The sequence below is a fragment of the Ptychodera flava genome, unplaced genomic scaffold (genome assembly GCF_041260155.1).
Source record: "Ptychodera flava strain L36383 unplaced genomic scaffold, AS_Pfla_20210202 Scaffold_88__1_contigs__length_448041_pilon, whole genome shotgun sequence".
Classification (NCBI taxonomy): Eukaryota; Metazoa; Hemichordata; class Enteropneusta; family Ptychoderidae; genus Ptychodera; species Ptychodera flava.
Genome location: NW_027248410.1, coordinates 173,053 through 197,312, shown reverse-complemented (window position 1 = coordinate 197,312; position 24,260 = coordinate 173,053). Strand labels below are relative to the sequence as shown.

General features: G+C 40.2%; 2 protein-coding genes across 2 annotated transcripts; one reads left to right on the top strand and one right to left on the bottom strand.

Moving 5' to 3' along the window:
- The first annotated feature begins 13,370 nt into the window (after positions 1-13,370).
- Positions 13,371-20,790, top strand: LOC139129064 (uncharacterized). Its single transcript, XM_070694739.1, has 7 exons — positions 13,371-13,565; positions 14,056-14,145; positions 14,555-15,800; positions 15,859-18,891; positions 19,050-19,358; positions 19,634-19,754; positions 20,456-20,790. Exons 1-7 carry the CDS (start codon positions 13,535-13,537, stop codon positions 20,630-20,632), a joined length of 5,007 nt encoding a protein of 1,668 aa, XP_070550840.1. The 5' UTR covers positions 13,371-13,534; the 3' UTR covers positions 20,633-20,790.
- A 115-nt stretch (positions 20,791-20,905) lies between these two features.
- Positions 20,906-23,939, bottom strand: LOC139129070 (zinc finger protein 782-like). Its single transcript, XM_070694743.1, has 2 exons — positions 23,745-23,939; positions 20,906-22,852 (listed from the first exon to the last, which is right to left on the bottom strand). Exons 1-2 carry the CDS (start codon positions 23,773-23,775, stop codon positions 22,002-22,004), a joined length of 882 nt encoding a protein of 293 aa, XP_070550844.1. The 5' UTR covers positions 23,776-23,939; the 3' UTR covers positions 20,906-22,001.
- Positions 23,940-24,260: the final 321 nt, after the last annotated feature.

Below are 24,260 nucleotides of genomic sequence, written 5' to 3'. Positions count from 1 at the left end.
GCAGCTTTCAAATATTTCTGTTGACACAAATGCAGCACTGCAAATTCTTCTGGCTTGAAATATAACCACTTGGTTTGTAGGTGACTTAAGGGTGAACCAGTGTGTATATTGTTTTAAATATTTCGGTTTGCCCGAAATCCACTAAGGGTTTTATGGTTTGAAGTCACGCCACCACAGAGAGCATTGATGGCGTGTATTCATACCAATACATTGGTGGCTTATTATCAAACCCGTCATGTATAAATTTAAGCCGAATGGCTTCTGTTTAAGCCAGTGACAATATAATTTATCGGTTTAAATTTGAGCCACTGGCATCGTTGGTTTGTTTATATACAAATTCATTGGCTCATCTTTAAGCCAACCACAAGTGGCAACTTTGTGGGCATGGTTTGAGTTTAAACCATTCAAGTTAATGAAATTAATCGGCCTGTTTTCAAGCCATTGTCATCATCAGTCACTTGTTAATTCTAAACCAGAATTTTACATCACGTCACAATTTGACAGGCCTTTCGCAGGATAGGGAGGACCATGCGCATTCAGTGCAACAGATTGACTAGGCTTAGCTTTAGTTTGGGCGATACAATTTTGTGAAGTTTTCAATTGAACAAAAGACATGGACTTGCTTCAAGTCTGTGGGCACATCCTTAATATCAAAACAAATTGAAGGAATTAATTGACAATAAAAAGCGTTGATCTCAAATGACGTCATTTTTCTTTCATTACCATGCAAAAATAAATGTAGGGCCTATAAGTTGGATTGTCAACATTTTCCGAGACAACGACGAAAGTAAAAACCACAATAATTCATGGCTCAGACTAAAGCTACCACAACCGTGTGTCAAGCACGCAACAACCAACTTTGGCCGAATGCGCGGGTGCAGTAGTAACAAACCTGAAATCGCGATCAATGCTTTTCTCTGTAGGCCCGGATTGTAGGCATATCCTGAATTTTTGCCAGGCCACAGTCTTGATCCCGGGACAAGTCCGACGCATTCTATAATAAGGACATGTTTGAAATGAATGTTCTATGCCTCGAATTACCAAAACAGCGTAAAGGAGGAAGTCCCTAACCTTTGACCGTCATAACATTACACTTTAAAATAGTTCGATTTTACACAATTATTCACCAAGCCAATGTTTAAACTTCGTTATAGATATTATATCTCAATGACATATGTAGGAATTATAGTACTTGTTGATTGATCGTACTCTTAAAGGGACCGCTGGCTAGTGGAATCCCCATCCCTATACGTGAGGCAGTTGCCTATGTGGTGTGTGGTATGATACTGCGCGCCAAAATTCAGAATTCCACTGGCCTTCGCACCGTAGCTGACACGGTATTGACGTATCAGCGCTTACGATTCCGTACTTCGGCACAAGTCGACAGTAATGGCTTCCGTCACCGATGAAGCAAGAACTGGCTATGTACCTAAACGATGGCTATTCGCCACCACATATACACGGGTCATGATGCAAGTTGGAACGGACGTTTTGGAATGGAATGCACGGCCACAAATCAAACGTAAGCTTGTTTTTGCATATTCCATGGAAGATTTGCAAAGTCATTGATTTAAACCAGGCTTGTTTTTCCCCAAAGCATATCGGTTAGCTTGAACCATTGTATTGTTGGAAAAAGTGAAAATTTCCTTGTCACCACTGTTCGCCATTGTCTTCGACATACCGCTACACCATCATGACTATGAATTGAGTGAAAATTGATAGCTCTGCTACTCATTATCAATGATCATTATGTAACAAATTAGCCTTCGATTTCATTTTATCAGGCTGAACTGATGTGTGTTTGTCCCTTTTGTATGTTATCATGTTTGTATGGCTTTTCACGACCACGAATGAATGTGTTCCCCCGAAATCGTCCTGCTCGGTGAATAATCACATGCGTTTTCTAAGCTCCACTGTGTCAGCTGGTCAGCGATGAGGAGCTTTTCTAAGAGTAGGCCTGGGTACAGGTCTGTGTGTTCCTGGCGTTATACGGCCGCAGAGACCCCAGTTATCTCCATAGACCGTTGCAGGGCTGTGGCGGAGGCCGTATAACTATAACTTATAACGCCGGGAACACACAGACCTGTACGCAGGGTTATTCTGAGAGGGTGGATCGTGGATGCGTCGTCCGGTGTACGTCGTCTGTAGTCTGTTGTACATTTAATAACCCCTTGCCATTTTCCATCCTGAACGGAAGAAAGAGAGCAATCATTTACATTTTGTAATCCATCTGTTCACAGGAAAATTGCATTTAATTACCCTTTGTCATTATTGTATAGGACGGAGACACCAACAAATACGGTAGCTGCAACAAGAGCTATTGCCACAGTAAAGAGATGCCCATTTTACCTAAAAAAGTGAGTAAAACTGCACTTTTGTTTCACGCTTCCTTTCTGTGTGATTTTCAGGCAAACTGACTTGCCACAGCTTATTTGCAGGTACCCCATGCCATTCTTTCAATAACAGACAAACTGTTCCATGGATGATATTTCTTGTTTATGTTGATAATAACCTAAAACTGGCAATTTAGATGATTTAATACAGACACATACCTCACAAATCCTTTGGCCAAAATGATGTAATGGTTGATTCTGTTATTCAAGGCAAATTTATCTTTCCACAGCATGATTTGAACTTGGGTCCTTCAACATTGCTTGTACAAATTTTGTGAGCCATCCTGTCACTCAAGACGGGTTAATATTAAAGTGGTTCATTTTCAGCAAATAACTTCCTGTACAAATGTGACTATTGACGTCCACTTACCGGTAATAGATAATTATTGTTTCTTTTTCAACAGATTGTCCAGGACATAGTATACTTGATACAGAAAATGCCTTCTGCTCCAAAAATTAACAATAAATTCTCTGAGTACAATGTGTAAGCGAATGAAGAGTCTGCTTCAGATATGGAACTAAAAGAGCGGGTATATAAAAGGTGATCAAGTATCGTTATGTGCAGTGATAATAATTACATCAGGCATGAATGTTCCTCATATTTCCATATATTACATTGACACTTTGGGTTTTGTTTAAATTTCAGCTGTTATCACATATCTGTGACATATTATCTTTGCCGTGGTCACACAACAGACAGACATGTTTAATTTTTTATTGTTATAATCAATCATATGAGGGGAGCCACTTGCTTTCACCTATTTTATGATATTGAATCTTAGTCTGGTGTATCAAAACATATTTTGCCATTTCCCTTATTTTTAAACAGGCATAAAATATTTTGGCTCTCAAGAGTGTCTTTGGTGGAAAAACTGCAGCTGGAAAAAAGGTTACAATTGTGACGTATGTATTGCTGGTTGAAATAACTTGTAACTGTGATTCAGTACAAACTAGTCAAGGCACATAGTGTGCCTTGACTAGTTTGCTCTGACATTAGCTGTAAGTTTTAGTAATTTTCAATCTTCATTGTTGTGTGTACAAACTACAGTTTTGATAGCTATGTACCAGTCTCTTGAATACCAGTGTTCTGCTTGACAATGTACTGTGTACATGCTTAACAACCATTGTTATTGTTGACAAATGAATTCTATTCCAGACTGAAATTAGATTTTTAACATTAACTATGCTGTACAAATATGAACTGGGTTAATAATGTATGTTAGTCATGCTGCATTTATAATTTCTGTCTGATTCAGTACAACCACGTCCGTGTAACCCTACACTGGAAATCTCTCACAGCCCTGTTACATTCTGAGGGCTGGTTCAGGGATGTGCACATACCTGTACCAGCTCTGAGAAGCTACAGAGACTACCAGCTTTTAAAATAATATTCCAGTATAGTATAGTCAGAGATATAAGTACCACTTCTGGATTTCACATCCATGTACCTAGTGTGTCAACAGTCCTGTACAATAGTTTTGCAAATAGTACATGTAACATGGGTTTGAAAAAATGAGCTTGAAAATTTGCTTCGAAATCATCCCTGTAGAAGCAATGTGTACTGTTCTGTAATAGGGAAAATTCCAACATAACTCGTACATGAATGTCTGTATAGGCACAATTGCACTGTGTGTTTACAATAAGGCTGGTACTGGGAGGTAAGCTTTTATGTGAGCAGGTTAAAAAGGGGCTGAAAATTTCAACAGGGCTATAGCTGGTATGTGGATGTGTTCATCACTGTGCCTCAAATGCTGAACACAAGTCCTGGTACAGGGAGGTGAACAGCACTTCTGGTACATGCATATAGTGTTAGGCACGTCACATACCTACAGCACACATTCCTATATCAGAGATGTGTACAAATCACCCCTGCTTTAGTGTTGTCAGGTACATTGGTGGTACACAGAGTGCTCGTCAAAGCTGTGCTAGGATGTTTTACAAGGACATTGCCATGTCAAATCTGCATTTGTCAATTTGTTTCAAGATAAAAAGCTCATATGAACTTCGATCATACCCTCGTTTACATGAATCATATGTTTACTTGGTAGATTATGGCTTAGTTCTTTTGTTCTGGTCTCCATTAGCCACAACTTGGGGCTTTCTGCCAGCATTTTTGTTCTGCTTATCAACTGCAGTTTCCCATTTCAAGTCATTGAAGCATGATGAAACATCCAATGTTTAGCTACCCAGTACAGTATGTACATGTAACATTGTTATTGTTGGCAAATTTCATTTAGGGCCGGACAAGAATTCATTTGTCAATTATAATGATCTCACTAAACGGAAGGGTAAACTGGTAATTACAACACTAATAAAGAATCACACAGACACAGTGTTGCAGAAAAACACTGGTCACCTGCAGAGGGGTAAAAAACCAAACTGCAGGCGCCGGGTAGGGTGGGTGGGTTTAATGAATTAACAGCAACTTTCACAACAGCTTCTAACTCTTGCACTAGCTGAGTACTGAATGAAATACAAGACCTAGTGCGCATGCGTACTAAGCAACCTGGCTCATTATAATATTATAATCAAGTTTATACTACTCATAATGATCTCACTAAACGGAAGGGTAAACTGGTAATTACAACACTAATAAAGAATCACACAGACACAGTGTTGCAGAAAAACACTGGTCACCTGCAGAGGGGTAAAAAAACCCAACTGCAGGCGCCAAGAAAAATCCCAAAACAGCGGGAGGGGGAAAAAACAAAACAAAACAAACAACAATCAAACAGGAAAACAGTCTTACATTTCAAACTACACACTAGTAAGTGTACAAGTCAGTCTAACATTAAAATCTTAGGAAACTGTGAAAACGCTCAATTCACGAGACACAAGTTGGGCCACTTTGGTACGTTGGCGAAATGGACGAGCCAAGTACACAAGGGCTGCCATAGATGACCAATCCCCTTGCAGCTGGATCATCTCTAAGGACGCCCCACACTGGTGCGCAAAGGTGGCCCCTCCACGACGGAGACTGTGTCCAGAATACTGAGATGCATCATGACCTGATAAACTGATCCATTCTTTGAGTACCTTAGTAAACATATTATAATTAATGGGATGAGTATGGTACCCAGCCATTGTCAGGAAGGCTGGTGATAGTGTATCAGCTGGGCACTGCTTAAAATGATATTCAACAGCAGCTACTGCACACAGAGGTGACCCTTGCGTGCGGACAACTGGGATGAGAAGGGTCCGCTCGTTATATTGGATAGTTTTAGACCACTTGGCTCGAACGACCATACCCCATTCAAACAGGGAAATATCCCCCCTAGATAAGTGGATGCTAGGATCATATTGTGCTGCTGACGGGGGAACAAGATTAGACTTCCTGAAAAAGGTGTGAAAACCCGTCAGAATGGCAGCCCAGTAGCCAGAATAGGTGGGCAGTGAAACATCCACAATGGAAAAAAAATTAAAAGAATACTAGGAGTAATAGCTAGTTTCCTGGACGGTAGATCACCTAACAGACGGCGGATCCCTTTCAGGGTGCATTTCACAAGGTAAGATTCATGAAATTTGGGATCTGGGTATCCAATTCAAGGTGCAACTTATGTACAGCACTTAGGTAATTTATGATAGTTGAGTACTTTTTGTCTCTCGCAAGGAAGACTAAATACAAACAAACCAGCTCCGCTGAAGCAGGTAATGGCGTTTGGTGCAGTTTATCACAAAACAAGAGAAAGGACTTCCACTGAGATTTCCTGGTTTTGTTGGTTGAGGAAGCGTCAGCATTCTGTCTGAAAGTAGCCCATTCTTGGCATAGTTCTCTACGTAAACGTTCTGAAAGGTGAGACAGAATTAACATGTCATATTAAGTGATTGGAAACGTTGCCACTGATTAGGTTCACATAATCTCGAGAGTGCATCAGCAAGATCATTGTTAATACCCTTGATATGACGAGCAGTAATGTGAAAATTGTGGGTGGCTGACAACCAAAACAATTGACGGAGCCACTCCATAGCAATAGCATTGCGACATGTGCCCTTGTTTATAAAGGAGATTGTTTGTGTATTGTCTGAATAAACCACAACATGTTGATTTTGCCAATCATTACCCCATTTCCGTGCTGCGAGCAGAATGGGAAGCAGTTCTAAATAGTTAATGTTACTAGAGATTTCCGCAGGAATATCGATCTGGTTCCACCAGGGACAGTGACTTATTTCATTTGGTTGGGGAACTGCGTTCGGGTGCCATGCTCCAGCAATCCAGTCTCCCTGAAAATAAACCCCGTATCCTGAGAACGAGGCGTCAGTTTGCAAGTGACACGTCGGGGTGCGAGTACTGTTTATAACTTTGGCTTTGCCATTAAAAATGGTAGCAAAGCTTGACCACCATTCTAAATCCTTGCGAAACTCATTGCTAATCCTCACTTTGTGATTAGGACGTCTTAGTGTGTTCATTAAGTCTATTACACGTCTAGTGAAAGTCCGACCACCTTTGACAACTGAGGCGGCAAACGATAAAATACCGACTAAAGATTGTAATTGCCTCTTTGTAACCTTACGTTTTGAGGACAACATGTTTATATCAGACCGTAGTCTGGCAAGCTTGTCTTGGGGAAGTCTAACTTCCATCATCACTGAATCAAGTTCAATTCCAAGAAAGGTAATGCTCTGCATGGGTCCTCTTACTTTGGACCAACTAATTTTGAAGCCAAGGTAATGTAACAACTGAATAAGGCTATGTTGCGCTTGTAAACAATCATTATAGGAATTCCCGATAAGGAGGAAGTCATCTAAGTAGTTTATAACTGTAAAACCTCGCTTTCTCATCATACGTGCAATAGCATTGGAAATGCGAGTAAAAATACTAGGCGCGCAAGAGAGACCAAAACACAAACAATTGTCAATATAATACGAGTACTGCGTGGCATCGTGGGGGCCAAACATCCACTTGAAACCCTGAAATGTACGGTGTTCCGGGTGAACAGGAACAGACCTATATGCTTTCGAGATATCCACTACGGCAAAGTAACAGTCTTTCGTCATGCAGGCAATGACATCGTCAATAGTATTATAACTAAATTTTGGAGGAGACATATGGTCATTGATCGACCTGCCAAAAGGTCGTGAGCAGTCTGTTATTGGACGTGGCTCGTCAGAGTCTTTCTTTGGAACAGCGCCGTATGCATGGACACAGTGTGGTTTTTTTGACCCACAAAAGGTAATTTTACCCTGCTCAAGTTCGGAAAGGAGGAGTTTATCTAGTTTTGGTTTCGTATCAGCGTTTGTGGCTGACTTATAATTGTTACATTCATAATTGGCGATAGGAGTATCCTCGTCGATAAGCTTGAATCCGTTTCGGATGCCATCGAGTAAGAATTCTTTGTCCGGATCGTCGCGTAATTCTCTCTCCCAGGCTCGAGCATTCAGTTGAGAGCACGCCATCGAAGTCTGTTCAGCGTGAGCAGCTGAGACAAAGGTTTTGGCGCCGGCGGGCGAAGTATTGGCAGTAGTATCAAAATGTTCATACAATGTAGCATTTTGGCTAGCTCCAGGCGGGAGGCCCAACACTGCGGTGTTTTCCTTAACAAAGTCAGAACGTAATGCGGAACATGTGTTGTCAGGACAAGTGGAGACAACTTGGTTCGGGCAATCATTCCGAAAGACTCACTTTTCAGGTTTCTTCTTTTCTGTCGATTTCTTGGAATAAGCATTGCAGTCATCTTTACGATGTCCTACCTCGTTACACAATAGGCACGCATGAGTGTACCGACAATTCGTAGAATTGCATTGAGTGGTATTGTAGCGAATACAAGCCCTCATTTTCTCCTCATCTTTCTTTCCACGAGTAGTTTCTTTATCTTTGCGACCACTACGGAGGCGGGTGAGGGTATCGCCCGGACCGAAGGCTACGTTGTTAGCGTCGGAGTTAGAGGGGCCCCATTTGGCACCGGTGCATTCCATGTCATCACGGTACTTGTTGTCATACAACATACAGGCACTAGCCTTGTATTTGTTTGCTTTGCTCGCAATAAAGGTTAAATGTTGAATATATCCGCTGATCTCGTCAGAATTTTGATCAACCATAATGCTGAGGATTTTCAAGTTTCCTTCCCAGAATTGAGCCCAGTTGATCTCATCAAATTCTTTCGCCGGCTTACCGCTGTCGAGGCGAATAAACTCATGAGGCCGTGGCACTTTTTGGCGCGAAATTGACAGGTTTACGGCCAATACTACTGATGATAGAGGACTCACCCGCATTTTGTTCCGAGGTTGAAAATGGCAGGCGACTGAGTAACTGCTCAATACTGTCCAGTTCTTGTGGCGGCGGCATATCAGTCTCTCGTTTAATTGGTGTAGCACCTTTATGGGGTCGGTTAGCTGCGCCAAAAGAGCACTGCTGCGAGGTTTGGGCGGGAAGTGACGTTGAGTCCGAATTGCTGAGTGACTGAGGTTCCGTTTTGCCATCCCCTGTGACACGCAGGTTATTCACGGCCTCACGAAGTAGACAGCGTTGCCCTGGTAAAACGTCAAGGTCACGGAGGTCCTGTTCCTGCATTGCTTTTAGAGTTCGAAACGTAGTGAAGCCATTACGAACTAGGCAGGCCACTGTATCGTCTGATAGACCAAACTCCTCCTTGGCGAGTTTTTCCATGCGGATTAGTTCTGGATCAGCCTTTGGCGTTCCATTTTGTCGTGGAGATGTTGATGGTCGTTGCCGACGGCTTCTGGCAATCTTCGTTGTCATTTTTTAATGAATTAACAGCAACTTTCACAACAGCTTCTAACTCTTGCACTAGCTGAGTACTGAATGAAATACAAGACCTAGTGCGCATGCGTAGTAGCAACCTGGTTCATTATAATATTATAATCAAGATTATACTACTCATAAAATGATAAAAATACAGGCTGTGTTTACAAACATAATACTTGGCATTTTAGTATGCTGAAGAAAGTAGGCCAAGAAACTGTAGATGATAAACAGTAGTGAAATACTGAAGAAGTAGCCAAAAGTTACAGTTAATGGAGCCTCATTTACTTATTTCAAACTATATAACACGTGAAGAATATCATCAATGATGGCTGCTGAATAGTCAGAGTGATAAAATGCTTTCTCAAAGTCTGTCCAATTTCTTTGCAAGTCTCAAAAGCACACTGCACTGTGACTCTAATATACCTTGCCTTGTAATATATTCATTTTGATATTCTGGATTTTAAATTCATTATCATGACATTCAAACCATAGTTTCACACATTTTTGCCAGTGTAGTGATGCAGCAAGGCCTATGACATTAGCAATAACTTGTGAGAGCTATCTTTTTCATGCTAAGAGACTTTACCCTGAGTAGTCATGTCAGATTATTGGTGCACAAAAAAAGAATTGATAACAATGTACCTGCAGTCAAATATGTGTTTAAGAACATGACTGAAATTTCGAATGCTACAATGAACAATCCAATATACTTGTACAAATTCCCTAAATCATACCAGTAGATAGGCCTTGCCCTCATTGTACTGGTAGCTTGGCAACTGAGTGTTTTCACCATGATCTAATCTTGTGCCTCAAATTTTAAATGTTTACATCTTTTATATTCCAGGATGCTGGAAAACTCCGAGGAAGAGATGCAAAGCAGCTGTCCTGTTTTGGTATGCTCGTCTTTGAAGGAGCGAGCAGTTTGTGTTGTTTCTTAAAGGTGTAATATTCTGCAGCATGGGAAGAGACAATGTTGTGCTGGGTTTGCTTAATTAACTAGGGTTTCAAAGGTTAATTACATCAGATGTATGACGGAACTTGTCAATTTGTAGCTTACTTCCTTGCTTGAGAAAGTTGGGAAGTGAACTAAATGTGGTGACAATTATGAGTTTTCTGTAATGCGCAGGGGTATTTCCCGGTGAAACAGCTAGCAATTTTGCATCAGACGCATGAGGTAAACTTTATAGCATCAAATTATGTTATTATTATGATTTTACGAGTAGCATTCATAAGAATATCATTTTCAGTGAGTATACCCTTGTAAGTATTAGATTTAATTATGTTGCAACAATAACTGTTTCATTTCTTGTAAATTGCAATAAATGTTAATATGAAATTAATTTTGATGATTATTGTGTTTTTTTTTAATGGAGCTTGAATGCAGGATTTCTAACTACTTCAGTTGTTGTTTGTGTTCCAGATATTTTACAGTCCTGCTTTGTGTAGCTCCATCACATAGAGGACCCAATAGGCCATTCCATGGGATGATAATCCTCCCCTGTGTCTGCAAAATTTGAAGAAATCCAATTTAAATTTGAAGGATGGTCAGAAATAATTACCCCCCCCCGGCAATATGGCTAATATTGAACTGGTTTGTCAGCAAGCCATACAAAAGCCCTAGAGTGGCATGTCTGCAAGCCAGCTTGTAATGGCTTGTTGGTAAACCAGAGGAATCCTTATAGTGGCTTGCTTGTAAACCAGAATTAGTCAGAAATTGTTTTTTGTAAGCCACATTGCAGTAATATCGGCTTATCTTCAAACCAGATGGAACCAGAATCGGCTCACTATTGAGTCAGAGAAGTGTGATATTGGTTTATAAATAAGCCACTGTTCAGCAGTATCTGGTATATGGGCAAGCCACAGTATCTTAAACATGGCTTGCTAGCAAGCCTAGTTCATATAAGAGTGGATTGCTTGTAAACCATTGTTCAATACTAACTGGCTTACTGGCAAGCTAAAGTGATCTTTGCTTGGCATGTATATATGCCGTATCAACACCAAAACTGGCATGCACAGAAACCAGACTTGGCATGCCAAGAGAGCAAATATAAGCCAAAATTCACAACTCGAAACAATGCATTACTGACAAACAAGCCGCTATATTTTTGGCCGGAATTTAGCTGGCCGGCAAACCAGAAATATTTGCAGTGATGGTATTATTGTCGGTTGTTAGCCTCGCTGATGATCGCACCCATGAAGTACACCAGCCTGGTTTATGTCTTAATACAGTATAGTACAGAAGAACCAATCGCGTTCCGTAAAATTGTGTAATAAGGGTTAAAACTTATGTGTGTACGCGTTGAATCACTTCATCAACTGGGTGTGCATTTATTGATTTTTATCCTGAGATCACGATCGGACCTGAACAATCTATCGATCGAGCGCGTCTGTTGGGTACCTGAAGGTGTGTTAGCCTGATGGTCGATCTGCGATGTTATCTTGTATGAAATTTCAGTGTTCGCGGTCGAAATTTTGGCAATGCCTTCACGTACTCAAAGGCTTAGCAAAATGCGTATCGTCGTCATCTGAATGTGTAACGGCCAATTCCGCTTTCAACTGTGAGCAAAAATGTTGCAATTATTTTTTTGACACTTGTAACAAATGTTTACGATAACGAGGATAATTTTAATAGCATCATGATATTTGGATGTACCAGTATTCATACTGAACAGAGAAAACAAATTTGAATTGAATGAAAATAAGAATGCGAAACTGATCATAATCACACATACACTGACAGTGTGCAACGTGGTATTCTGAGGCACTGTAACCATAGAGGTAACGTCTCTCGCTCCATGCTGTAGTTACCACTGTTACAGTGGTAAAAATTTATACAGGTTATCATAAGAATGTGCCTCTAAAATTTAATGGATTTCTGTTAGCACGCGAAGCAAAGATTCTCCTTGCTCTGTCAAAAAGAAAGTCTGCAACCAGTGGCATTCCATTGTAAGGAGCATCAGATCATCGGCATGATCGTCACCTAGTCTATTACGTTGTGCAATGAGTAAGCGGTTTGGCAACCGAATCCCCGTTCACAGGGTACGGACGAAACAGGAATCACTAGAGCTATGCAGGCTACCAATCGGAACAATGGGAACAGCTATCCATATTCGTTTATCAGAATACGACAAGATTCACTGAAATTGGGTCGTCCGTGGGCACGCAAAGTCAGTTTCATTTGAGTAAACTCGGCTTTCAAATCGGGCCCATGTATTGGGGCTACCATTGGCACGCCATCTTCAACGCCATTAGCACCAAAATGGGCAATCAGTGTCGCCAGAGACTCTGTGCCATAATCACGGATCTCAACATCACGATCTGGATATTTGCTGGCATTTAGAACTTTATCGAGGCACATTAGTAAATCAGTATATTCACTGGGATATCGTGCTTGCAGTCGTTTGATGAGATGCGTTATGAAGTCACGCCTGACATTTGCATAACCTTCGACATGATTGTCAGTTACGTGAGTTAGAAAATGACCACGATATACATTGTTTTCAATTTCCCTCGTCAGCTTGCTCTCATGTTCGCCTAGACTGTCTGGTTCTAATGATAGCTGTAGAGACGCGATCGTTAATTGGACCATCGGTTCGATTGTAGCAAAGTTGACATCTTCTCGTTGGAATACAAGATTGCAACAGTCCATGATTAGCAGTACGTCCATCAGCAAATGCGTGATGGCCAAGAACGAGTATTGTTTGATCTGCTATAAGAGACCGCCAGAAACTGCGTTGTCACGTTGTGCTGCTTCTTCATCGAATTCAATGACAAGCGCTGGCCTGTTGTCGTAAATTCCTCTGACGGCTAGGCCGAAAGACAGCCATCGCACTGAGCAAGGCTCTTTTAAACTAGGACATCTTCGCTTTCGAGAATTTTATTTAGTTCTCGTAATCTCTGGTATCTTGTGGCAGAATACTTGAAAAAGTTGAAAATGTTGTTCACAGTCTCTTTATACTTCGTAACTTTCTTGACACCGCGACTAGCATCGGCTGCTGCCAAGTGCCAACCGTGTGCGGCACAATTGGACACGGATAAGATATACGTTCTGATGTTTCAATCGTACGCCGACACTGTTATGTCTACCGTCATGGCGGGAGCCCCGTCTGAGCCGAGACCCATACTTTCGATATTTCAATTCCATGATCACCGATTACTGATAAAATTTTGTCAGCTACTGTTTGGGCTGTACCGTTTAAAACAGTGTTGTTCCCAATAAATATTGTACGGGGTTTTCCATCATCAACGATTTTCAGCAACATAATCAGCTTCTTCAGGGGTACCTAAGAAAGTGTAGCTTTTGAATGAAAATGATAGCTTTGACACCGTGCCGGATAGCTTGGGTAGGGAAACGATAGTTGCTGGAATGGAATCCGCAAGTTTGGTCATCTAAAACAATAGCTTTGAACACATTTTCATGTTGAGGGCGTAAATCAAGATGGCCGACGGCAACGGCGGTGGAAGTGGCGGTAAGTATTTTACCCGTTTTCTCAACAAAATCACTAAATTCTGTCGTGTAAGATGCCGCGTTCAGTGAGGTTCATGTTCGATTACACTTCTGTAAAGTTTCTGCCCCCAGTTTACAAAATTTGCAGAGAAATCACCGTTCCCGTTTTCGAAGTGAACAGGCTATCAGGACTCCTATTCTAATACATGTACATGGATTTTGTATGTGATAGCGTAAAAGACGTAATCGTTAGTGTTGGCAATGTCCGTTTTTAACTTTTACAGAGTTGTTAAAGGCTCACCAATATTTCAAACTTTCAAAGATGAAAATTTCTTTTCTGTACCTTCCATTTGCACGAACACTTTCTTCATATGCAGCATAAATGACCCCACTTTGGAGTTGAATATTTGGGATTTGGAAATCATTCTCATGAAATTTGCCACATGCCCACCCCCTGTTGCTGGACAAAGAAGAACCTTTGATATGTAACACGTATTCTCTACCTACTACAGAGCATGCCAAGCAACCAAGAAAGAGAAAATCAAACCTTTTCCTTTCTCTGGACAGACGCAAAAAGAAAAAGAACTTGGATGACGTTTTTGGTAAGCTCATATAGCATTATAAGTTAGAGTGTTATAAGGGTGGAACTACACTGAAGTAGATTTTGTTGTAATAAAAAGTGTGCAAGATGTAAATGCTGAGATACTGGCTGTTTATGTTCCATCAAGAGACCAAAAATGGTACAGGTAAAGACTAGACTCTCTACTTGACATAGCCAATGGTTTCTGTCCTCTTATCCCTTGATGAATTAGATTAGAAAACGTTAGAAATCCCATATCTTTTAAATGTGTGACAAAGTGATACTTGCTATATATCCAGTCATATTTTGATTTGTATTCTCATAGTCTTGGTTTGTTCAAGAATATGACATTAAGCTGTCTGACCTTAAAATACTACACTTTACCCATCAGCATATTAACTTTCATATGTTTACTATTTGTAACTTTTCAGAGCAACAACTGGCTGAACTACCAGAGGTCCATATGCCATTATGCCACAGTACACCTGTAAAATGTAATGATGTAAGAAAATGTATCAAAAGTGGAGAGTTACATGCTACTTCAGCTGAAAATCTTAGTGGGATAGAGATAAATTCTGAAGAGGCCAACCTTGAGCACAGTTTGATTTGTACATCTTGTCAGATCAAAATCAGGAAGCCAGACGTTTTGCAGACTTGTGGTGATGATACAATTTATGGGATACTTTGTTCTCAATGTGGAACTGTGAACAGAATTGGATATGGATCCAGAAGTTCATGTCATCATTCTATACTAGTTGCATATGAAATGTGTGACATTTGTGGTTCTTTCAAGGAAAGCAACAGTGTCAGAGATGTTAGCCATACACATTCCCATCTCTCTGGTGGTGAAATGTGTGAAAAGTGTGGCTGTGGTATTCCTGACTTTACCTTCACAAGTTGTGAAAATATCCAATCACATAATGATGATACAAGTCATACACATTCCAATCTCTCCCGTGGTGAAATATGTGATAAATGTGGCTTTGGTGTTTCAAAGTGTAAGTTCTCATATTGCGAAAATGTCTCATTACATAATGATGTTAACCACAAGCTTAAGGACACAGAAGAAATGACTGTCATGAGTTCACTGCATACCAAACATACATGTACTGCTCGTGAGGATGAAGTTGTGCACCTTTCTCAAAATAATAAGAGATCAGATGTGGACTATGCTCATTACAGGAAGACAGGCTTTTGCAAAGAGAAATCTACAGAAAGTTGTATTGACAGCAATGACTCTGTAGATGACTTGGTGAAATCTTGCTTGAATATACTCAATGAAGTCGAAGGGGACAATCTACTCCTTGAGCTTCTATCCGCCATAAGTAATGGTTCATTTAAACCAGGGAGTTTAACTTATTACATTTTCTTGGACACAGTGAAGGCTCTTAATTCAACTTCTCTAACAGAAATGCGGTTCAATTTCACAAGTAAGATTTTCTGGAAGACGTTTATCAATAAGTTTGGTGCAGCTCCACTTCGCTTTCTATGTGGATGGAAACATGCGGGATCAATTTTACTCAATAGACAAGAAAAAGGCAGCTTTCCTGGAGAGGAAGCAGATATCATCCTTGCAATTCCGAATGAAGATGTCCTGAAATCATTCGATCCGTATAATGGTGAGTGGCCTAGAAGTATTCCTCCAGGAATTGTACCAATATCATCAACAAACTTGCTGTCGCACATGAAGATACAAGTATCTGTATTTCCCTTGATGGGAAAAAGGTGGTTCCAGTCTTACAGGTGACAAGGGGGACATAAATCTTCTTGGTAAAGAGAGTGAAATTGGTTGTTTGTCACCTGCAGTTCAAAAACAACAACACCAACAGGAAGTGCAATCTGTAGAAACCATAAAGAAGTTGTCTGCTGATACAGAATCAACCGCTAACAAAGTAAACACAAGTATAATTTTGGAACATTTACGGTCATTGCTGACAATGCTGTCAAAGAAGAAAGCCGACACAAGAGATACTCTTGAAAAGAAGAACTATGCTTTAGAAAAGCTCAAAGCTCGTGCAGCAGTTGACCAAACATCAACAAAATACCAATATCCAATAAGTTTAGTGATGGCCAATATACTGGAATTAAAAGAATCAAATGCCATTGGTGACAGGCTTCGAGACAGTATTGCTGAAATGTGTGCTGCACTGTTCTCTGATAGGAATACATGGACAACAATGGCAACTATTCCTATTGATCACTGTGGGAGGTACCATGCCCTGCATGATATCGATCTCTTTCTTGGTTGTGGTGAAGAACCCCTCGAGAAGTTTGCTGAATATGTTATTGACCAAGGACTCCCATTTATAAAACAGAGATCGTCACTATGGTTTCAGGCACGTAAACAAGTAAGGGTTACTGCAAGCACACTATACAATGCTGTAGGCTGCGCAGGATTGAAAGGTCAAAGAGAACATTATCAGCAAGCTGTTCTTGGTTTTGAAAGGCCACCTCCTGATACATCTGTCCAAGAAGCAATGGACTGGGGCACAAAACATGAAGTATGTTCATTGGCTACTTTGGCATCCAAGGTCTTACCTGCACTTTATCCAGAATGTTGTCTTGTAGAAGTTGGTGCCTTCCCAATACGAGTTGGAAATGTTGATATGATTATATCACCTGATGGATTTATTCATAATAACCTGAACCATAATGACATTGCAGCTGTGGAGTGTAAGTGCCCAAAGAGTGGAAGAGTGCCAAATTCCATACCACCACGCTACTACCTACAAGTGCAAGCGCATATAAGGTGCAAGCCAGGCATTCAGTGGTGTCTGTTTTGTGTATGGACAGAGCAAACAACAAAGGTATTCAGGGTCGAGAAAGACGACGAAATCTGGTCACTTGTTCAGCAGGAATTGAACCATATTTATGGAGGTGATGTAACTCGGTGTCCCACTAAACTTTCTATCACAGCAAGAGAAATCAGGAAGATGATAAAAAAAAATAGCCAGGAATATTGCAGCGTTATTGCTGAATTGTCATCTGTGCATTCTTGTTGCTTTAAAGACAATGCTGTGACCATATCAGAAGAGAATCTGAACCCATACACATCAGATGTGATTCATGGTAACTTTGTCACATGCTCCACCCCCAAGATGCAAGACCTGCCACTGCTAAAACTTGAAGATACTCTTGATGAAGTGGTCTGTTATCTAAAGAAACACTACCTACTGTCACGGAAGAAAGCAACAGAAGTGATTGCTTTTGTCGCATGCAATACTGACAGATTGTGGTCTTCAGCACTGACCCACGGCACACCAATTTGTTATTTCCTCAAGGGGTACAGCTTGCCTACAAGTGTCGTTAGAAGTATTTTGGAAGATGTCTTGAATTATTGTCACAGCCAAGGTATTCACTGCCCAGTGCAGAGTTTCGATGGGCAGTACCTACCACTGTTGCAGACCAGTAACAATGGGAACCCGCAAACTATTCTAGAGTTACAAAAGGCGTTTTGGAAGGAAGTCTGTCGCAAGACAAAAATCGAAATTGTCTCTGAAATGAAGAGTATTAATACCATAACAAATATTGAGGATGTCTTTGAGAAGACAGCTGGAGTAATAAGAGTTTCGCAAGGTAATAAACTTCCACAGACAGCCTTTGCATGTTTGAAGTTAACTCACAGCCATGACCACAAACTATCAGTACATGTACCAGTGGAAGAGGTTGGTAGTACAGATGTTCAGCAAATAATGGAAGAAATTCCAGAGTGTGTGATTTCACTAGGAGACAACAATGACTTGGAAATGGGGAGTGAGACGAATCAACAACAAGAAGAATATGTACAGAATGAAAATGACCAAGGTTCTGCTCAAGGTGAAGCAGCTGTCCAAGAAGGTATTGAAGGTGATGTCAACAACAGTGAGCTGGCTTCAGATATACAAAGTGCCCAAAATTTACCATCTTCACATAGTATGGGGAGTGATACAGAAGAAGATTCTTTGTTGAGTGAAACTGATGCTCACAATATTCTGACACTGTTAAAAGATCAGACATTGAAATGGAGTTGCAAAGATGTTGATGATTTGAAACAACAAATACAAAACTGTCAAAGTCTTTGCAAGATGACGATTCCAGAACTTAAAGTAATTCTGAAATACTTGAAAGATCACAAGCACCAAAGTGTTACTATGACAGGTCGCAAAGAATGTTTGGTGGGTAGTCTGAAGAATGTCCTGCATCTTCCTGGTGATATAGATACTCCAACAGGTTCAAAGTCACCACCCAGTCTTTCTGTTCATTGTGTAAGGATTCTGTGCAGCAAAATGTACCCAAAGCAAGCTCTCTGTGTCTCGTATGCCAATTGGAAATTTCCAGAAAAAGTAGAAAATTGGAAAAATGAATCCAGGATCAAACACAGTATGCTAATTCCTGAAATAGATGAAAGAATGCCAATAAATTGGTTCTATATACCAGAATATTCAACAGACAGAGATGAACTCCTTGTCAGGAAGATTGACCCCCATCACTTGTTGACCAGGCATAGGTCTGCTCTATGTAAAAGGAACATTGGCGATGCTGAAAGAAAACATTTCCTGGAAGTAGCAGCTGACAATACCACTTCTCTCAAACTAGGCATGCTACAAGAAAGTTTGGATATGCAGTGTACTGATTTTGCTCTCATTACTTTTTCTGAGGAAGTTCAGACTCAATTGGAACATAAAGGCTACAGTGCTTCTGCCAGATGGTGCAAGCTTGTTCGAGAATGGTTTCACTCAATGGATGAACCAGGAATCCCTGCAGTAGAAAGATTCAAAATGAAAATGAGGTTGGTGTAAAACCATTGTACATTTGTATTATTTTGTCAGAAAAAATAATTTTCTTCCCATCTGCTGATAGCAAGTTTTTCAGTAAAAATTAAGTTTCAATGATTATTTTATCTGTTTTCATGTTTTTGTTTGTTTTTTATTGTTTGTTTACTGGTAGATACAGGGAAACTCTGCTGTCTATGGTTGACATGTATTCCTTTCCACCTCCTGGAATGTTTGTGAAGGACTATCCTAAGGCACTCTGGGAATCTACCATTGCCAGTATTGATGCTGAGCTGATATTGTGTGGGGTAGTTAAAAGGCGGACATACAATCAACGTGCTGTAAGCAGTCAGCTGTGTGAGAGTCTGTTTGGAAGTCTGGCATCACTTTCAAGTTCAAGAAATGGTGTCCCGAACTGCGTTGACTTGGAGACCAGTTTTGCTAAGATATGTGGAGAAATGGTTGTACGTTATGACCCTTGCAGGTACAAGTTTACATAAATGCTGTCATCATGTTAGGTGTAACTATTTTGTATGATAACACAAATGATTTGTCAACTATATGATGCATACTGATTCCTTTAAACCTATCCTTATGCCAAGAAAAACTTTATATTTTTAACCAAGATAACAGCATGAGCATATTGTCCAAAACTTTACATTTGTTGACTCGACCTTGACATGTGTACATTTCATTTACTTAAATAGGAGTACCCTTTGATGTATTACAAATCATGTTTGATTATATTTTCTCTTTCAGAGGTTTTCCAGTGAGATTGTCATCAGCCTCCATTTATCCCCAGCAGGAACTAGAGATTGCCTCTTCTCCAAGTACCCAGCCAATGGACCCACCAACGTACATTTCAGAGATAACACTTACGGTAATGCAACAGTTCATTGAAAGCCCATCTCCAGGGCATACTGCAATGCTTATACAGGTCTTGTTCATAATAGCTATACATGTACATACATGGGTGCAATGGGCTTGTGTCACACTTCAAGGAAACCCCACTACAGAATAGTGGAGACTGCACTCTACATGATAATGATATGTTATCTATATTTTGGTTTAGCCTCTTGTGTCACCTTTACACTTTCTGAAAAAATCTGTTGTAACCCAGTACCTCCATCCTTTTTAATTTTTGCAAATGAACACCTATGTGTCATGCCTTGTGCTCATGACACATGGGTGAGGGAACTTGTACTAGAATGTTATTAATTTTAACAAGCTGCACTATGTCCCTTCTTCTGGTAGACTTTGACTGGTGCATAAGTTCTGTCAAGCTGTGTGTTTACTTAATGCTCTGTTTGCAAGTTGAGGTTATTTTTGTTTCCATGCCAGCTTTGCATGTATTTCCCTACAAGTACATTTGTACTATCTATTTTTCTATCCAGGTGTTCAGACTACAAAAAGGGACAGGGGTGTGTTTCATGTTACCTGTGACTCTGATAGTTACCAAATTTTCAAATCTTGTCCAAAATGTGGTTCAACACTTTATGGAAAGGATGTTTTAAATTATAAAGCCGCTTTCAAATCATTAAGATGTCAGTTTATTTGGTTTTCCTCGTGTCCATTTTCTAGGATCATCCATTTGACAAGCCGGATAGACGACGCACAGCCAGACGCAGATTGAAGGGACTAACGAAGCTACATGAACCAGGCAAAGGGGTCACTGGAGTCAGAGGATTCCATAAGGTCAATGAAGGAAGGCTCAGTGGACTTGTAAGACTTGGAAAGAGTGCAAAGACAAACTTGTGAACTGCAAATTCCCAGTCAACTGTGATGATGTCAGCATTTCTGTATGGAAAAATAATGCACTTAAAATGCTGAATTATTATATAAAAATGAAAATTTATTAAATATATGATGAATTTCCAAAAATGAAATAGGAAATTCTTGTACATAATGTTCATCAACTGTAAATAACAATCGACTGTAAGAGCTTGAGCTTGTTCATGAAAACGTTCACCGGGAACCTGATTTCCATTCCCTTCCAAAATTCAAAGTGCAATGTACTGAGGAAACTCCTAACATGCAGCTTTTTTGCCCTCTGCTTAAAAAAATCATATAATAAATGATTGAAGATAAATATGTCTATCCTTTCCAAGCATCCCCTGTAGTCTGTGTAAAGTCATGCCATTGACAAGCCTGAACTAGAACTCTTAAAGCTTGTCCTTGTTGAAGGCTACAAAGAGGGTGCACTAACAAAACAATTAAACAAGTGCGTAACAACAGTAAGGGGTACAACAAGCACATTCCAGCCTTTTTACTATCTACTTAATGCATGTGTAACAGCAATATATACTAGTGTGCATATATAAAAAACTTGTGATGCAATTTCCTTTTTTACTCAATTATTATATGCATCATAGTCTCTCTGCTCTTTGTGGTTTTGTAAGTTTTCCTTTAATATTTTGACAAAATAAAATGGCTACTATTGGTTGACAGTGGATGAGAATAACTTTGCATTTGACCCAGCCTGTATATATTTCTGTATTTATTTTCTTTTAAAGTTTGGTTAGCTCGTTTTTAAAAACTATTAGCTGTAACTTTTGGCTAGTTTTTCAGTATCTTTGTTTTGTGTATCTGCAGCAGTTTTTTTGTTCGACTCCCTGAAGCATGATGAAATGTCCAGTATTTAGCTCATCAGACACAGCCCATATAAGTGAGCATTGTTATTGTTGAAAACTGATTTCAAGTCTGGACTAGAATTCATTTGTCAACAATAACCATGGTCATTACACATTACACATATACAGAGTATATTGCCAAGCAGATATTGGATATTCAAGCATGCTGTGGGGAAGTAGAACAAGAAACTACAGCTTATACACAGAACTAAAAATACAGGGGAAAAAATGCCAAGAGTTACAGTGAATGTCCATTTTGTGATGACAAAACTCACAATTTGAATAATTTTGGAATAACAACACTAAATGCTATGAGAACTGGCCCGTATTTATTGTCACCGTTATCAGTTTCCAAAATTTAATCCTGCGGGGTGTCATGCATCTATTGGAAACAAAGATTGTGGAGCTGTGGGAAGGTCTGCTATTGACATGCAATTACATGTAACATGTTTGATAACTTCACACATCAACATGACATATAACTTTGCACCCAACACTTAGTTGTCGTCCCATATATGTGCAGTCTCAGCCAGACTACAGCAAGGATATTTTCGAGATTCATGTTTTTCTAATAAATCTCTCCTCTTAAAACCTTTACCACAAACAGGACACAAAAAAGGTGCTGAATCACTATGTTTGAAAAGCATATGACTCTTTAAGTCACCTTTACGTGAAGCTTTGTAGCTACACAATGTACACTGAAATGGTTTCTCATCTGAATGGGTCTTTAAGTGAGCTGTGTATCCACTTTTAAGTCCGAATGTCTTTCCACAAGTGCATGTGTACTTGGCCTCATGACAGCCTTTTTTGTGTTGCTTAAGGGACAACTTTGAGTTGAAGTTCTTTGAACACTGATCACATGCATGAACTTCATGCATATGAGAGGCTTCATGCCATTTCAAGCCCAAAAATGTCTTTGGTTGAAAACCACAAATGTTGCATGTCTTTATGCCCTTGTTTGTATGGCTACAGCCATGTTCAACAAGTTGTCTTCTCTCCGAAAAACCTTTGCCACAATGACACTTGTAAGGATATTGCCCAGTGTGATTTCTGGAGTGTTTTCTCAGTCCACTCTTAGACTTGTAAACCTTGTCACATACATGGCATTTGTATTCACAGGATTTCCTTGTACCTTCCTGCTTGTGAGTCAACACCTCTGACAAAGCCTGGTCACCACTGGAGCCATTCCCTTCATAAACACATTCAGTATCTGTTCCAGTTGCAACTGCTGCATCATTTGAAACTTCACCAGTCGCCACACTCCCTAGGTCTGAATCATTATCTTCTGTCTCAGGACTTCTTAGTGTTGGCCCACCAGCTTCAATATTTTCCAGAAGTGTCATAGCACCTAAAACCATGAGAAAGCACAGGAAACCATTAATCATGATTCTAGGCAGTAGTTTTAGTATTATATCTCTGGCCAGAGAATTTCCTAATGAAGCAGTTAATGTAAATGTAATCCCAAAGGGGCACCTACAGCAATATGGCCAGGCAAATAAATTGTGGGGTACCAGATGGAATTTTTAATACGTGAAATTTGGCCAAGGGGTGGGGTAATCACCCCACTTAGAGTATCCCATCTGTTTTACCCATGGTATGCTTGGCACAGAGGAATGTGGGAGTTAATTAACAATCTGCAGTATTTCATGTAGACAGGGTGATGGAGTGACCCCCCATTGACATGTTGGCAAGCAGGACAAGCACCCTGTGAAATTATGTCAGTCACACCTTGGACATAAAAATAGAACACATGAACTTGTGGAATGCCCCCAAATATTATGATAAAAGAGACAATTCCCCTGTTGATGCCATCCTGGATGAAATATTGGTTCTCATGTTTTGGGAGGGGATTTTCGTTTTCTCCTGCACAAGGTGATTGGGTATGTGACAAATTTCATGAGAATGATTTCAGAATTACAGTCCCTCTATCCGAATTGCCTATTTATCTTATCTGAAGCCTACTTTGAAATCTTGGTAAGTTTTAACTCTGTAAAACGGACATTTCCAACCCTAACGATTACGTCTTTACACTATCATATACAAAATCCATGTACATGTATTAGAATAGGAGGAAGTCCTGATAGTTCACTTTGAAAACGGAAACGGTGATTTCTCTGCAAATTTTGTAAACTGGGGGCAGAAACTTTACAGAAGTGTAATCGAACATGAACCTCACTGAACGCGGCATCTTACACGACAGAATTTAGTGATTTTGTTGAGAAAACGGGTAAAATACTTACCGCCACTTCCACCGCCGTTGCCGTCGGCCATCTTGATTTACGCCCTCAACATGAAAATGTGTTCAAAGCTATCGTTTTAGATGACCAAACTTGCGGATTCCATTCCAGCTACTATCGTTTCCCTACCCAAGCTATCCGGCACGGTGTCAAAGCTATCATTTTCATTCAAAAGCTACACTTTCTTAGGTACCCCTGTTCTTGTGAATGGTGACATTGACTGTTTCGTCAACAAGTATGCCAACAAACGGCGAATCGGATATTTTCTGAGAAATTCTCTCGTACTGTGTCAGCTAATGCTCTCTGCATTGCTTTAACACTGTCGTGGTGCGTGTAAGTCTCTGTTTTCAAGTATTCCCATCCGTTTTCACGTTGAAGTTCAATCAACGACACGAATTTTCGGTCTGGCATCTCCCTTTTGGGGACCGAGCACAATTAACGGCAGGGGGGGAGAGAAAAAGGGGGGGGGGCACGAAAAAAATGAGTGTTTTTGGGGTAGGCCATGAAAATTCCAGGGAA